This window comes from Paramormyrops kingsleyae, chromosome 9 (assembly GCF_048594095.1).
Source record: "Paramormyrops kingsleyae isolate MSU_618 chromosome 9, PKINGS_0.4, whole genome shotgun sequence".
Taxonomy (NCBI): Eukaryota; Metazoa; Chordata; class Actinopteri; order Osteoglossiformes; family Mormyridae; genus Paramormyrops; species Paramormyrops kingsleyae.
The window spans coordinates 15,909,751-15,926,278 of record NC_132805.1 but is presented as its reverse complement, the minus strand read 5'-3'; the positions used below and the strand labels follow the sequence as shown (position 1 = coordinate 15,926,278).

Sequence of the window (16,528 nt, the reverse complement as noted above, 5' to 3'; positions counted from 1 at the left end):
TTAGTCTTGATACAGCTTCTGCCGCCACATTAGACCAATCTCTCTGGGCTCCTTTGATCAGCTCCATCACCTAGTGGCGGTGGGGGGTCGCAGGTTTGTCCCGCTTCGGTCTTTGTTGTTGGTGTGGGGGGGGGCCTATGGGCTTGGGGTGTCTGGGGGTTCCCTGGGGGGGGGGGGTTTCTGGGGGGGTTCGGTGCTGGGACTGCGGTCCTGGCCTGGATGGGGCTTTGGTGGCTCTTGGGTGGCGTCTTTCTGGTGGCTGCATGCAGCGCTGCTGGGGTAGCCTGTGCCGGCGGACGTAGGGTACCAGCCTGGCGTCTGTGCTGCTCCTGGGTGGGTCCGGGGCGGGCTTGGGGTTCTGGAGGCGCTCTGCCTCCGGGCTGGGGTTCCGGCTGGGCTGGGGGGGCTTGGGTCCTGGTGGGTGGGTCGCCGGGGTGTGGGCTGGCGCGTGCACTGGGGCCCGGCCCCGGCGCGGGGACCTTCGGCGCATTGGAGGGGCTGGGGGCCTCTTTAGCTGGTGGGGAGGTTGTTACCATCTGCCCGCAGGTGGTCCCTGCCTTAGGGGTATCCACTCTGCGGGGGTGGGGGGGAATCCAATAGAGTAGGAGAATGGACCCAACCTGGGTGTCTGTTGTCTTATGTAGTCTGGGAGTTGACTGAATGGTGGGGTGGGTGTAGTTTTTCCCTCTGTGGTGGGGTCTGGTTGGCTGCCCCAGGCTCTGTGGTGCCCGGTGGTGCCGCTGCTCTGGGCCCCCGGACTGGATGGGCCTCGGCTCTCCCACCCTGGGTGGATTTCGGGGAACGGGGGTGCTTATGGGGGTCAGCGGGGGGGCTGGCTCCAGAGGGGGGGTACTTTGCCCCCCCCGATCCTTTCCTCCCCATCCCTAAATGCTTCCCTCCTCCCGCTCCGTCACCCCATCACACATATAGGGCTTTGAGGTGCAGGTGTGTCGCTGGGATGCAGGGGAGGTATTCCTCCTCTGTCCCCCCGTGGCCACCTGTGTCTCAATCACACATCACAACTTAGACACTCTCATTACTTACTCTCTCATGACACATACATTTAGGGCCTTGGGGGTGGGCACAAGGAATGGCGTCCAGAGGGCGGTCTGTTCATTCAGCCTTACCTCTGGTGCCAGTGCCCACTTCTCAATTTTAAGTTGCATATAGACATTGAGGGTTCTGGGGAGGGGCCGAGCTGACACCAGCTGCTGATTGGCAGAGGGTGGTTAGCACCATGCCCTTCCCCTGTTTTAAAGCACTTTAGAACAACACGCACCAACACCACATATGAGCGGGCGGAGGGAAGCATGGGGTCTTTTCACACCCCCGTTCTCTGTTCACCATCTGGGGCCGGGGGCTGGGAGGAGCTGGCCGTCCGGTCGGGGTCTGGGCTGGTGGGCTTCTCGGCTGCTGTGGGGTCCGGGGTGGTCTTCTTGTCCCCATGCCAGAGGAAAAAAGGGATCCATCTCCGAGGTCTGGTGGCGGATTGCCCCTCTGGGGGTGGTGGTGCCTAGATCTCGGAGTATAGAGTATATATGGGGAGTGTGAGTGTGTGTACGGCGTTCATTTCTGTGTCTTCATGTTGGGCGAATGGGTGAATATTTGTTTATGTGTGCATGAGGGTGGGAACGTATGCTTGTGTATGTGTGTGCCTGTCTGTCTATACGTATGTGTCAGGTTGGGTCTTAGACTCCACCTGAAATAACATCTCAGGCTCTATTACCCCCCGCCACACTCCCTGCTGGTGGATGAGGCCCCCGGCCACCGATGCGTTGGTGGTTCTCGATGTCTGGGGCTGGATGCTCTGGTGTGTGCTGGCTCACTCTCGGCGGTTGCCTGCCGGGGCCTGGCCCTTCCGGCTCTGTCGGGGCCCTGGCTGGGGGGTGGGGGGGCCCTTGGATCTCTGGGCCCGGGGTCCGGTCTGCCCTGGTGTGGCCGGCCGCCGGCGGGGCCTGCGTGCTCGTCGCCACGGCCCCCTGGGGCTCCTGTGATGTGGCTGCCGGATGGCCCCCCTCCGGAGCACTCCTCTGCCCTTTTCTCGGTGGGGGCTGCAATTGTCCCTGCGTTGGTCCTCCTGGGGTTCCCGTGCCCTGGGGGGCCTCTGGATATCTGGGGCCCGGGTCTCCCCCGTGTCGACTTCATGTCCTGGGTGGGCGGGGCTGTGGCTCCCCACACACACTACTAGACAATTACTTGGAGAAACCTTAGGAACACCAGCGCGCTGACACACAGGTGTGCACACAGGTGCTCACGGACACGTGCTCACGGACACACACTGTTTTTTTCTTGTTTTTTTTTTTTTTTTTTTTCTTTTGTTTTTTTTTCTGTTTTCATTCCATTCCTCTCTCTCCCTCTCTCTCTCTTCCCTCCTTCTCCTTTGTCCCCCCCCTCCCTCTCCTTCTTTTGAGGAAGTAAATAAAAATATAAAATAAAATAAAAAATAAATAAATAATTAATAATTAAAAAAAAATAATAATAAAAAAAAATTAATAAATAAATAAATAGATACAGTCCCCCGCAGAGGGGGGGTGGAGGAGGGAATAAAAAAATAAAAAAAATAAAAAAAAATGTTGTCATGTTGCAATAAGTACGAATAGTGTAAGCACCGTTCATTTACAGTACATGTACACATATGGCTGTAAGCAAAACAAAACAACGCGTTATCACATGCAGTCAGTTACCGGGTAACGTTATATGACATAAAAATATATTTCCTAATATTGTGCAATCAGTGCTATCCGCAAGCAAACTTTAGCGATTTTTTTTCAAACGTTTCTTTACAGAACATCACCGTAAACACAAACACAAGATTGATGGTAATATACATGTAATGAAAAAATGTCAAAAATCCTTATTAATGGCAAAAATTACTTAACATTTATGGGTCTGCTTGCTCGAGTGGGCAGCCATGTTGTAAATTTCTCTTAGCCCTTCGTTTGAAGTGAGGTCCCGAAAAATCTTCGTTTCGAGGGCTATCTAGCCCTTCCCCTTACCCCAACCCCTCCAATCAAAAGAGAATTGAGACACCCCTACACGTGAACGCGCCAAACGGAGGGGTAGGGGAAAGTGTAGGGGTAAGGGGTAGAATTGGGATTGGGCCTTAATCTCATACGTATCCGATTCGCGGCCATGCGACCTGAATGTGAACTAGTGATGGCCGATTCGCGAACGAATCGTTCTTTTTAACTCTGTTTTTTCAGTGAACGGGTTGAACCGATTCGTAAGTCTGAACGAATCGGTTTTTAAAATTATTTTAAAATGTTTTTAAAACTGATCTTTGGCTATTCAATATCCAAAAGCATCCCCCGCAAGTTCGGATTTATTTTTCATGTTCCGTCTGCGCTTGTCTTATCACTTTTAAGTTTATTCTTATGTTCGTCAGTTACATTCGTCACTTTTGAGTTCGTAGATTTCCGTCTGGTGCCGTGAACACCCGAACGGCCGAGTACCTGGTGTCTAACTCGCTGACTCCAAAAAACCCGAGAGCCTGTTCGATGAACGAATCGAAGTTACAGGTTTTCGGAGACTCAGTCGGTGAATCAAACTAACGGTTCGCGAACCGATCCCAAGAGCCCTCGCGGCATTTACTGCGGAAATGCAGTTACGCTGATGAATAGGGTAAAATAAATGCATCTATTGTCGATTTATGAAAGCAGTATAGTTATTAAAATGATATTATATATATATATATAATTTTAATAACTATACTGCTTTTAATATGATTTTATATATATATATTAGGGATGCTCATTTTGACCGTTTAACCGTTAACCGAAATAATTAATTTTGACCGAATATTACTCAGTTAAACGGTTTAAAATGTTTTTATATATATTTTAATTATTAGTAGTAGTATGAAGTTTTGTGGCATCTCAGCTGAAGATCGCTTTTCACGTTCTAAATACACTGGGTTTGAATCGGCGACTGTGATTACAGGCACACAGGCTTAGCCCACTGAGCCATGAACACAGGTACGAGCGTTGATGCTGAAACTGGAAACATTGGCGCAAAGCCTCAGCGGCAGAGACGTCCGTGTGATATATTGTAGCCGATCGGTGTAAACACTACCCAGACATGTGCTCTTGTTTATTTCGGTCACAATGGGCGTATTCACATATTTCTTTATCCAATACTAACTGTCGGATTATCATGCGAATAGCGCAATTTGCAAGTGGGAAGGCGATCAGAGCTGCTTCGAGACGCAGACGCTTAAGTCAGTCACTCTTGTTCTTTCTATTCATATCACGAAGCTATAAAAATATATTTAGTTTCTACCTATATATATATTTGAAAAGTAGACCGTCCAAGGTTTCTGTGGGTGTTTTTTAAATGTGTATATGATAAAACCTCGCAGAGTTATTTAAATGGTTTGGCGAAATTTCTGTCAGATCCCGCCGGCGGGACCGCCGACCCCAGAGGAATTTAATATTCTAATCTAATCAGTTAACGGTTAATGTTCGGATAACGAACGGCGGTTGTGAAAATTAATCGAAATGAGCATCCCTAATATATATATATATATATATATATATATATATATATACGTAAAATCATATTAAAATAACACCCTTATTGCATTTGGCGTTTATACAACTGTTTGTACATGTTTATTTGTGCTTATTGTATGTGACTGCTTACAGTATTATTACTGTACTTTGGCTTTTCATGTCATTTCAAGGGTCCAATTACTCGCACATATCATTTCCTGTATTAAAATAAAACTGCAAATGTGTCCTATTTCTCCAGCAAAATTGCTACAAAGACTAAACTGAATGCATTCAACAATGTAATAACAAATCATACTTAAACAAGGCATATGTCCTGTAATAAATATTTTATTTGTGCTAATGTTATTATTATTGTTGTTGTTGTTGTTTTTGTACCTGTGGTTCAGTCACTTATACTCCTGCACAATATGCTTGCAAATATTTTAAAAGCAAATTAAAAAAAGTATAGGCCTAAATTTTTATATTAACACAATAAAGTAATACTAAATAATAACACAAACCGACAAATAAAACACTTTTAAATTCAAATGCCTTCTAATTTATTTACATGTTTTTTCTGCAGAAATGTGGGTTAAAGACTCCGGTTGCTGAATTAATCTATTGATATACGCTCTCAGCAACTCCCCGAGAGCCCGTTCGATGAACGAATCGAAGTTACGGGTTTTCGGACACTCAGTAGGTGAATCGAACGAACGGTTCTCGAACCGATCCCAAAAGCGGAAATGCAGTTACACTGTTAAAAGGAATAAAATAAAAGCAGATCTTCATCATTCATCACAACAGTAAATTATTGCATTTCTGTATAATAAAACTATATGTCTTTAATCAAAGAACAAACTAAGATATTTATTAACTTTGACGTTTACACAACAACGTATGCAAGTTTTCTTATGCTCATTGTATGGGTATGTGTGATTGTATTGGTAATATTGCAGTTGTTGTTAACTGTGATGTAGTCCTTGATACTCATGCACATGAATTTGGCTTAAGTAAAGAAAATAAGAACTATATATTCACACATATTATTCAGCATCGACACCATTTCTGCTTTTTATATTGTGAATAGTCAAGCTGAACATTTTTGTTGAACACCAGCGCTGTCTTTGTCAAACAATGTAACCTTGAGACAGATTTATTATCCGATCCCACAATTCGTTGAGTAATATGATCAGGCACAAAAAAAGACGGAAAAAAATGAATCATAGAATCGGTTTTAGAATCGATTCATTACAACGGACAGTTGGAAAGAATCGAATCAGTTAATTGAGCCGAACTTCCCATCACTAATGTGAATGCTCAGATCGGAATTCATGTGGCTTTTTGCTTATACGCATGCACTAACATCATCAGCCTGCACCGGCAGTGCGGGATGGTAAAAATGGAGGAGAGCTGCGATAACAGTCAGTGGAAGGATGGAGAAGTTGGGGATTTAATTGATATTTGGGGAAATGAATCTGTTCAAGCTAAACTGGAAGGAACCTATCGTAATAGAGTAGTAATTGAAATAATTGCCAAAGAAATGGCACAGTGCGGACACAAACGAACGTGGCTACAATGCCAAAGTAAAATAAAGAGCCTGAAGTCAAAGTTTAAGGAGGCAAAAGACTTGAATCAGCGCAGTGGTCGTGGCCGCACAATGTGCCAGTTTTACGACCAGCTTTTTACCCGTGTAAAAACGTATCAATGTGCGCATGCGTGACATTTCGGAGGACCGATGCATTCACATTCCAGTCAGATACAGGTCACTTGTAGTTATGAATGTGAACCATCAAGATAGACAAATCCGATCTGAGCAAAAAATCGGAATTGAACGATGTGGCTGGCAGTGTGAATGTAGTCTAAAACATGTTGGTCGCAATCAAACAAAAGACTTGTTCATCCTCCACTGTTTTGTGTTGGCAGTGCACTTTCTTATAAAATTGCATGTGTAAAGATTAACATTAGCAGCAGCTAATGTTCAGCTGTCACTGTGGTAAGAAAAATAAAAATCAAAAATCATTCATCTACTTCATGTGGTGTTGACAAGAAAAGTGACCACAGGGTCAGTTTTGTTGTTCATCTTTCCTCTCCATGCCATTATAGATGGATAATCTGTAAGTTTGTTCTGTGTATTAATCATGAAAAAAAATTAAATGAATGAAAGTTAAATGCAACTAAATATGTCTTTTTTAAGACCCTGTCAGTCAAAATGACGAATAACGAGAAATTATAATGCAACCTCTGGTCATGACATTACATTGGCATTTATGTTAATCCTAATAAACTGCAAAGTGTAACTCACTTTAGTTAAGTAAGTTTAGTTACATCCACTCATTTATTTTTTGAAATGTATAAAGCAGCGGATTTAACGGATTCTTGAATATTTGGATTTGCAATTTCCCATGGTTTGCTGTTTCAAAGACAGTGTCTTTGCTTTTTGTCCACACCAAGTACGGTACTTTCGCTTTTTCATTGACTTCTGTCCAAGTCCCAGTACCAAAAGTACCAAACCACACTGAAAAAAGGAGACTCTCCATGTCATGGATTTATATAGGCATCTTGGGTGTATTTAACACAAATGCCTCATGTTCTAAAGTGAAACATAACTGTATAGTATAAAAACTACATGATATGCAGAGAGGGTGCACGAATTTGTTCGGATCATGTTGGGATGAAGTGAGTCAATAATGTAGTGATGTTAATTATCGTGATATCGCGTGCGATCTCGTTTTGCGCACTTTGCATTATTGGTAGAAGAAGTCAACCGTCACAGTCATGTCCAAGGGCTCACGGAACGGCACTCCACTATTTCTGTCGGTAAGTTTGGATTTTCTTATTGAATATTGTGAAAATCTCAGCCAAATGTAGTTTAATGTCTTGAGAGTTATGATGTAACATTAATGTTAAATAAGTGCCATGAGCTTATTTGCTTGCGCCTTTCGCGCCATGTTCTATTTGAATTTGTTTTTTGAGCGTGAGCCGTTAATGTTAGATTTAACTTAAGTCTGCGGCGCTCCTAACATACTTTTGCTCTTTTGTTTGAATTGGTTTGCTAACTGACCGTTCAGTTACATTGTGTGTTAACTGCACCGTGGCATTAGTGATTTAGCCACCTATCTTCCCTCATATTGTGCTTGACACTGACCGTAGCTTACAACGTGCAAAAGTTATGGGAAGGCAGTGGTCAAAATTAGCACCTGCTAATCAATGACCGGTAGATTTTTCATGGGCAAGTAAATATCAGATTTAATTTAATGTTGAACTATGTATCTATACAGTAAAAATTGAATGAACTGTGCTTTCAAAACATACCTAGTTGTAAGTGTTACAGTATGTGTTTGAGTCTCAACTGACAGAGCTTAAAGCATTTTTTTGCCATTGGTCATTACATTTACCAGTTTAGTAGGATATCATTCATCTTTTAATTTCAAAAGTGAATTAAAAAAGTCCCTAGGTTCAGGCTACTCGAAAGTCATTGATGAGAGGATGCTCGAACTTTCACTGTCACCACAATAGTTATTCTCTGAATTTACAGGGTTTTTGATGGGCATTTAAAGGCACATGCATAGGCAAGTTATACATGTTATAAATTGTGTAGCCTACAAAAAATGCATATTACACATGAAGGCAATGGGCTATATTTCTGTTGCATACCAATTATGTTAAGAAATACAGTTATAATAATAATAATAATAGGGCTGGACCAGAATATTCGAATATTCGTTTGGAGGGATGGCATTCGAGTTTTCATTTTGAGATTTGAATATTCGGGGGGGGGGGGGGAATTAACACGTGACATCGATCCCTGTGAAACGGTTCTCATTCGCGCTTAAATGACTAGTGAGGGAATAATTAATAAAATAAAGGGAATGATTCTATAAGGCTGTAACTAATCAAAACAAGAACTGACTGGCGCGCCGGCAAGGCAAGGCTACCTAATCGGAACAGATAGGGAGGGCGACAGAGAATATCAGCGGCCCCTACTTATCTTTTAGCCTTCCAGAAGGACAACTACAGTACGAGCCGGCTGGAATCACACATGTGGTTGTCAGGTACACGGAAGGTACCGAGAAGGCGGGGTGCCCAAAGGGCTTTAAAAGGGATACAGCTGATACATATGGCAGAGCCTCCTCCTGTACATGCTGAATGTATGTCAGACGGCCGCTCCCTGATTATAATCAGTCAAGACAATAAACCGGTGATTTGCAACTTCTCCCCGTGTCAGCTGTGAATCTCTTCTCATCCACGGACCCGGTGGAGATGCCGTGCTCCAACACTAGCCCTTGCGGCAACGCCAACATCGTGATTTACTCATGGGCGTAAATTTCATTTAACAGTAGGGGGGGCCAATAAATATAAAATTTCTCATGAGCAATTTTTGAAGGGGACACAAATAATACAGTCAAATTGCACTTATAAAGATATGTCCCCACAATGAAAAACTTTGCTTCTATCATTATTATTGTAGCATGGAGACTGCGTCATTATGGTTATTTTTTTGTCCACACCATTGGCAGGCCTCCTCAAGAGACTTTTGAATCTTCAATCTTAAATTTTTGTAAAGTACAAATTCCGACCTTCCCGGCAATATATCACATGTTCTGGGGCCTCATTTCTACATGCCACTTCTGTGGACTTATAGATTATGCAGGGCAGCTTCCCTATTGTTACAGTGTATAGGACAAAATGGATAATTACAAATGCTGCCCCAAACTCTTTTAAATGTTTTCGTAAAATACAAATTTAGCCTTTTCCACTACTATATGCCAAGCCTGGGAGACTTATTTCTACATGCTACTTCCATGTTTAAATGTAACAGATCTGCTTTGCAATTTTCTTTTTCTTTCTTGTATTAATTCTGATATAATGACTTGTACAGTGCCAACCAATGTGACGTTTCTATAATTGTGTAGATATTTCACATGAGTGTTTGCAAGGTGTACAGTAGCCTTACTTACATGAGAAAATGAAACCAGACAACACAAAGATATAGTTTGATAGTGTTTCGATATGAGATCTACAAAAATACTTAAGAATACACTTTTTGGTGAAAGAAACATTTTTATTTATTGATTTATTACAATTTATTTTACTCATCCAGAACAGGCACCCACAAACTGTGACGTTCATGGTACAGTAGCTGGACGTCCAAATGCAAATTATACGCGACTAGAGAACGCTCAACAAATGATATATAGAACATTTTCAATTTTTTTTTTCAAAAAAACCAACAATAAAATAATTGTTAAACATTAACAACAATAAGGATTTCGGACAATCGTATTGTACTCTGTAATATGGATGACAAAATTGCACTGGCTGAACGCGCAGCTGCTGCGCCTTGCTGAGCTCCTCGAACACTCATTTGTTTACGTCCAGCGTATACTCCACCCCTGCAGCCGACGGCAGATCGCGCTCCACGTCACGTCAGCTGCAGACACACCTCGAACGCACCCCGTGATTAGGTAACGTCGCATGGGTTTCTTTCTATGCCACGTGATCTGTCTACGCGGCGTGCGTCTTTTGCGACACGTCTGTTTATAAACATGGAATCCGCTGTTTGTAAACGGTCCGCATTTTACCCTCACCCCATAAATACTAAAAGAATAGATTGCTTTGATCGCTATTACACTTGGGTATGGGCACGCCGTCTTATTTAGAAAACATACAAAAAGAGACGCATATAATGTTTAATCATTCGTTTTGTATTTGTCCGAGTAACAAAGCAAAGGAATGATAATTAAGCTGCTTCAGTCGAAAACTGCATTTTAGTTTCACTTGAATTGATTTGTATAAAAAATAACGTACAGTATACAGTTGTTAAAAAGCGGAAACTTCGACCAACATGAAATCACCAATAAACGACTAATTCTATTTATTAAACATTTTATAAAATGCATACAGTACTACGTTTAAAAATATCCAGCTTTACGGTTTCAGGATAGAACAGCCACTTGTATGAACATTACGGTTCTTTGAGTGTTATTAGTGTTAATAACACCAGCTAACAACACAATAGCGCAAATAAAAGGGCTGCATACACCGAAGTAGTTCTTGCTTGTTCATTGGCGTGGGAAAAGGCGGTTCTAGTGTTATTAGGAGGGTAATAAGCGTTACCTGCAAGATCGCTATTTTTCTTTTTGCTGCAATTGTTTTCATTATTACTTTAACTTGACATCACATCTTTTAATTCTCATCCTTGCATTAGAATATAGACCAGTTAATACTGATGGTATCTCATGCTGCGTCATATGTTTTAAAATTACTACACACTTAATATTGAAATGAAGCTTGACATAAAAAAATAAATCGCAAATCAAATCATAATCGCAATTACTGTCAATCGCAATTCGATATTTTCCCCAAATCGTGCAGCCCTAGTAACAGCCATGTATGAAGATCAAGTTGACCTTGCAGAATATACAGAGATTATTACCAGCTACATTCGCAAGTGCACAAATGATGTCACTGAACAGAAGTTTGTCACTATGAGGACCAACCAGAAGCCCCGGTATACAGCGGAAGTCCACATTAGGCTAAAAGCATGAAACCGTCTGGGGACCCTGTGGCCCTAAGTACGCCAGAGACACATGACATACTGTATGTGGCAAGAAATACAGGCCCACATGGATTAAAAGACCACCACACATACTACAGATTATGAGACCTGACTCTTGGACACGCTTACCCAGTTTTTCACCCAGTTTGATGTGGTGCACAACAGGCCAGCAGAAGTGATGAACATTCTACATAATGTGAACCCAAGTTAGACAGTATTCCAGGATGGGCTCTTAGGAACTATGCCCATGAATGCACAGATGTCCTGACAGATATCTTTAGCATCTTGCTCAGTCAAGCATGCATCCCCCAAGTACCTAAAGTACAATTGCCACAATACTGCCAATCTTCTGCACTACTGAGAATATCCTCACACACTGCATCACAGCCTAGGCACGTTTTTCCTGGGAGCATATTTTCTGACAGCATCCAGTTGAATTTCCTGCTTAAAAAGGAGTCAGAACTTGTACATGTTGAGATCATCCAAATCAGATTCATAAACAAGATACAAGCTAAAATAATGAAAGGATGGAAACAATATAGTCATCTGTGTAATCTACTGTATGCGAGATTGCTTTAAAGAATGACTAAAATAAAGACTTGAAGAGGAAGTATCTTTTTACCCATGAGATTTCAGTGGAACATTCTAGTCATCTATACAACAGATTAAGGTGGAGTCAGAAAGCAAGCTCCTTTTTATAAAGCAATATGTTCTCATTCTGAACCAGGTACAATCTGTGCTCAACCTGCATTTTTAGTGCTGTTCACAGAGCTCAGAGAAAAAAGGTAAGAATGTGCTTCAGTGATGAACAAATGAAAAACATTTGCAATGTTTGTAAACACAGACATGATAAAACTATAACTTTACACTATTGATATTTAAACAATTTCAGCTTAAGTATAAAAGTATATCCTTTTGTGGTTTATAAGTAGGTTGCATGAGTATTCTAAGATTAAAGAAAATATTCTGAAACAGTTTCTAATGATATTTAAATGAAAAATTTACTTAGAAATATATAAAATAAAGTGATTTGTATATAGCTCTGATTTAGTTTCAGCTTTTTTGTTTTTAACTGAATGTGCATTTCCTGCTTTTTGCTGCAAAGAAAGTGACATTTTATGCTGAAGGCAAATGTTTACTATATAACAGGTGTCAGTTCCTATGCCTGGATGTGACAGCCAGTTATAACTATGGTAAAGGATAATAACCTACCTGCACCAGGCTACTAGACATTCTTTAATGATGTTTAGTGTGAAGTTGAAAAGGCTTGAAGATTAAAGAGGACAAAACATTTGTAGCAGGCACTCTACAAAAGATGCATTTGTATGAATTACTTATGACCATGAGATTTACATTTAACCTTCCTATGGTGTTAGGGTCAGCACTGACCCGTTTGTAAGTTTTAAATGCATAAAAGCACCACATAAATTTGTGTACTGCATCAAGGCTTTTTGACTTGTCAGGAACCTCTATTTAAACAAAAAAAAAATCACTAAATTATAAATGCTCTGGTCAACATTATAACAGCTCTGGTGTTGGGGTCGGCACTGACCCCTTTATAAGTTTAAAATGCATAAAAGCACCACATAAATTTGTGTACTGCATCAGGAAAATCTATTTAAAAAAAATTTAATACATAAAAAAAAAATCACTAGGCAAGGCATGCCCAGACATGTAAGGCAAGATAAGATCAATTCAGTTTGTTTATTTAATTCACTTAAGGCTTATTTTACCATTATTTTTTATTGAAAACGAGAGGTATGCTGTCAAAAGAAAGGTCCAGAAAGCCACACCAAATATATTAAAACCAATCTTTTCATGGATAAGGAAGCCTAAAAAGGTAACGAAGAGGTAAGAAACAAATTGGATGATAAATAATTGTTCTGAAGGTATTTTATGGCTGATTTAAGACACGGGTTGGTAGCTTGTTTAATGTCAAACAAAACCAGCATCATTTGTGTGTCTCAGATATCGACCTCAAATGCCGGGTACAAGAAAATTTTATGTTTCATACAAATGTTGTTTTCATTGTTTTTCAGTGTCATTGGGTAGAAGAAATATGGATTTTCTTGGAAGATTGTTTCTGTATTCTGCATGTTTACAAGGTAATCCTGATGGACTCCATGCTCAGAGCTTATATCCTTCTCTATTAACTCTCACAAAACTCATGTTACAAATTAACAACATTTCATCAATGTTTTTAAAAATATTTATTTATTTTACAAATATGTATTTAATGGTCTTTTCTTTTCTGAACAGCTTTCTGTTCTCCTGTCTTTTCTGCTGAATGGGAAGCAGAAGTTCTGGCAAACATAAATGCTCTGACAGGATCGTGTGTGGTGGTACCCTGTCGCTTTCGATACCCCGGTGGCCAAAAACCCTCTTCCAGACTAAGTGGCCTTTGGCATCTTCACCAGAAGGAAGAGAATTTAAATACTAAACGGTACATTTTAGCTGCTGAAGTATCAAAAGTTATTGACAGTTTTAAAGACCGCACAAGACTTCTGGGAAAGCTTGGCGATGATAACTGTACTTTAGAGATTGATGGAGTTAAAGACCATGATAATGGTCCATTTTGCTTCAGGATTGAAATTCCTGATCAAGATAATTTTTCCTTTCGAGAAGGATGTGTATCGATCAGATCCTTTGGTAAGTTTATTTGTCTTATGTACCCCAACGTGTATAATAAGTAGTCACAATTGAATATATTATATTGTGAAAGACTCATTGAAACAACTTTTAAAAAAAAATCTTTTTGAATTATATTCCATACAGACACTCCAGAAAAGCCAAAACTAACTTATAAAGAAAAATCATATGAAGGGCGACCCTACACCATCACCTGCTCTGTTACTCACACTTGCCCTTCTCACATGCCCGTCCTCACCTGGAGCTGGCCCTTCGACAATGAGAATATTATCCATTACAATAACCATAAACCCGGAATTTGGGAAGTTCAATCTATCCTGAGCTTTATTCCAAATGCACGTGATGATGACAGTGACATCACTTGTACAGCAAAATTCCACGGAGGGAAAAGCTCAGAAAGCAAAATGAGCCTGCGTGTAAAACGTAAGATGGGCTTTACACTTTACTCTTTAATCTTTACTATAATTGATAACACATTGAAATCAAACCCATTGTAAGTGTAGAGTGTACAATCAGGCATAATGGCTGTTTGCTGTGTTAAAAGTAATATTTATGGTTCTGTATTTCTTCTGAGACACAGTGGATATTTGCTGGATATACCTTTTACACTCCTGGTATATATTCTGGTGTATATTCTATACTGCAAGTAAGATTAGTTTATATGTTTTTATATATATCACAATTTTTGACGTGACATATTAACATATTTTGTGCTGTTTTACTGATGATTTTTGCTCCAGACTCCACAGTGGACATGCTCCATATCATTATCCCTGTTTCGGTTGTCGCGGTAACAGCAGTCCTTTTTGGGGGACTCTGCTTTTTAATGAGGAAAAAATACATGTAAGTCAATTTCGTTAAGAGTATGAAAATGAAAAGTAACGTTTTAATCACAAGGGCTTGAATACTTTGGCATAGACTGACAAAGAATATTTACATGCATTGTGCTATTGTATTTTTTTTATTCCACTGATACTGGTGGCTGTTACTAGGAGACGTATTGAGTCACTTCAAAATCGAGGTGGTTTTGGGTAAGTATATACAGTTTAATATTCTTAACCTCACAGACGCCAAGTCACACAGTTTTTAGCCTATGTTATCTTACAACTGTTGGTGTGGCCCCAAATGAATCAACAACAAAATGATAATGTGCTGTAGTGTGGACATGAACCCCCCCCACAATTCAATTCAAATGTATCTTTTATGTTTGGAACTAAAATCTGCAACATGACATGATTTTCAGTTTTTTTTTTTTTGACCAGCATGTCCATGTGGAACCGTATTTCACGACTATCTCGCAGGTCAGCCTCCGCACATACATATATACATACAGTGGACACAAAAAGTCTACATAAATGAGACCATAGATAAATCATTTCTAAACTTTTCCCTCCTTTAATGTGACCTATAACCTGTACAATTCAATTGAAAAACAAGCAAATCTGTTAGGGGAAAAAATATAAAAAATAAAACGCACAGTAAACTGGTTGCATAAGTGTGCACAAAATACCCTCAAAAATACATTTTGATTTAATTTCAGCATTCAGTATTTTTAGGTAGGAGTCTATCAGCATGCCACATCTTGAATCTGGCAATATCTGCCCACTCTTCCTTGCAAAAGCGCTCCAAATCTGTCAGATTGTGACGGCATCTATTGTGCACAGCCCATTAGGTCTGGGTTCTGGCTGGGTCATCCCAAAACTTAATTTTTCTTCTGATGAAGCCATTCTCTTGTTGATTTTGAGGTATCCTTGGGGTCATTGTTGTGCTAAAACATGAAATTCATCTTCAGCGTTCTAGCAAACACCTGAAGGTTTTGGGCCAAAATTGACTGGTATTTGGAACTGTTAATAATTCCCTCCACTTTGACTAAAGTCCCAGTTCCAGCTGAAGAAAAACAGCCCCAAAGCATGATGCTCCACCACTGTGCTTCACCATGGGTGTTCTTTTGGTAATGCGGAGTGTTGTTTTTGCACCAAACATATGTTTTGGGTACAGCCCCAGTGACAAGCAAAGGTACAAATTTTTACTCTTTTTCTGAGAGTGAATAGAGAATGGGGGAGATTATTGTCACATGTAGTACACAATCAGTTTGTTGTCCCATATTTTCTGCACTTCTTGATGACCGTCTTCATTGTCTTCTTCCTTCTCCTGACTGATACCTTTCAACAATATGATCTATTTGATGCTTTGTAAGCTCTCTGCGAAACATGGCTTTTGCTGTAGGACGCAACTGAGTAAATGTCAGGAAAATCCTGCTACAACAGCAGATCTTTATTTGGGGTTAATCAGAGTCAATTTAATTGATGGCAGGTGTGTACCCAAAAAGACTGAATGCTGTAATTAAATCAAAACAACGTTAAACAACAAAGTATGTTTAACTGTGCGCACACTTATGCAACCAGCATATTGTATGCTTTTTATTTTTTCATGCTAACAGTTTTGTTTGTTTTTCAACTGAATTGTACAGCTTATATGTAGGTCACATTAAAGGTGGGAAAAGTTTAGAAATTATGTATTGTGGTCTCATCTTTTTACATCACAAAAATCTGGTATTTTAACAGGGGTATTTTTATATGCACTGTGTAATATATGTGTGTGTGTGTGTGTGTGTGTGTATAAAATCAGTCATGTCATCTGTCTTTGCATTCATCGATGGTCATAATCCAGAAGACACCCTGGCCAGTCTCCGGATGCACAACGTCATGACAGGAGGCAAGTGCATGAAATCAACTTCAGTGTTTTTTGTTTCATCATCAAAAAACTGAGCTAATGTATTTTTTCATTTTTGAAGGTCATTTTGGAGCAGATTTTCCAGGTAACAGACAGT

At 40.4% G+C, this 16,528-nt stretch overlaps 2 protein-coding genes across 11 annotated transcripts in view; one reads left to right on the top strand and one right to left on the bottom strand.

Moving 5' to 3' along the window:
- The window catches only part of LOC140592626 (sterile alpha motif domain-containing protein 3-like), a 229,178-nt gene that overhangs the window by 90,724 nt on the left and 121,926 nt on the right, over positions 1-16,528 (bottom strand). The window lies entirely within an intron of this gene.
- Positions 1-16,528, top strand: part of LOC111837194 (myelin-associated glycoprotein-like) — a 31,686-nt gene that overhangs the window by 12,646 nt on the left and 2,512 nt on the right. For 6 of the 10 annotated variants that reach the window (XM_023799084.2, XM_023799088.2, XM_023799072.2 and 3 more), the window contains exons 2-9: positions 13,089-13,154; positions 13,309-13,698; positions 13,825-14,121; positions 14,439-14,541; positions 14,691-14,729; positions 14,961-14,999; positions 16,369-16,413; positions 16,493-16,516. In XM_023799084.2, coding sequence (XP_023654852.2) covers positions 13,089-13,154; positions 13,309-13,698; positions 13,825-14,121; positions 14,439-14,541; positions 14,691-14,729; positions 14,961-14,999; positions 16,369-16,413; positions 16,493-16,516 — 1,003 coding nt within the window. Of the gene's footprint in view, positions 1-10,858; positions 11,835-12,807; positions 12,901-13,088; positions 13,155-13,308; positions 13,699-13,824; positions 14,122-14,438; positions 14,542-14,690; positions 14,730-14,960; positions 15,000-16,326; positions 16,517-16,528 lie in introns of those variants that run through there. The other 4 variants (XM_072716419.1, XM_023799098.2, XR_002836606.2 and 1 more) reach the window with 4 other exon arrangements.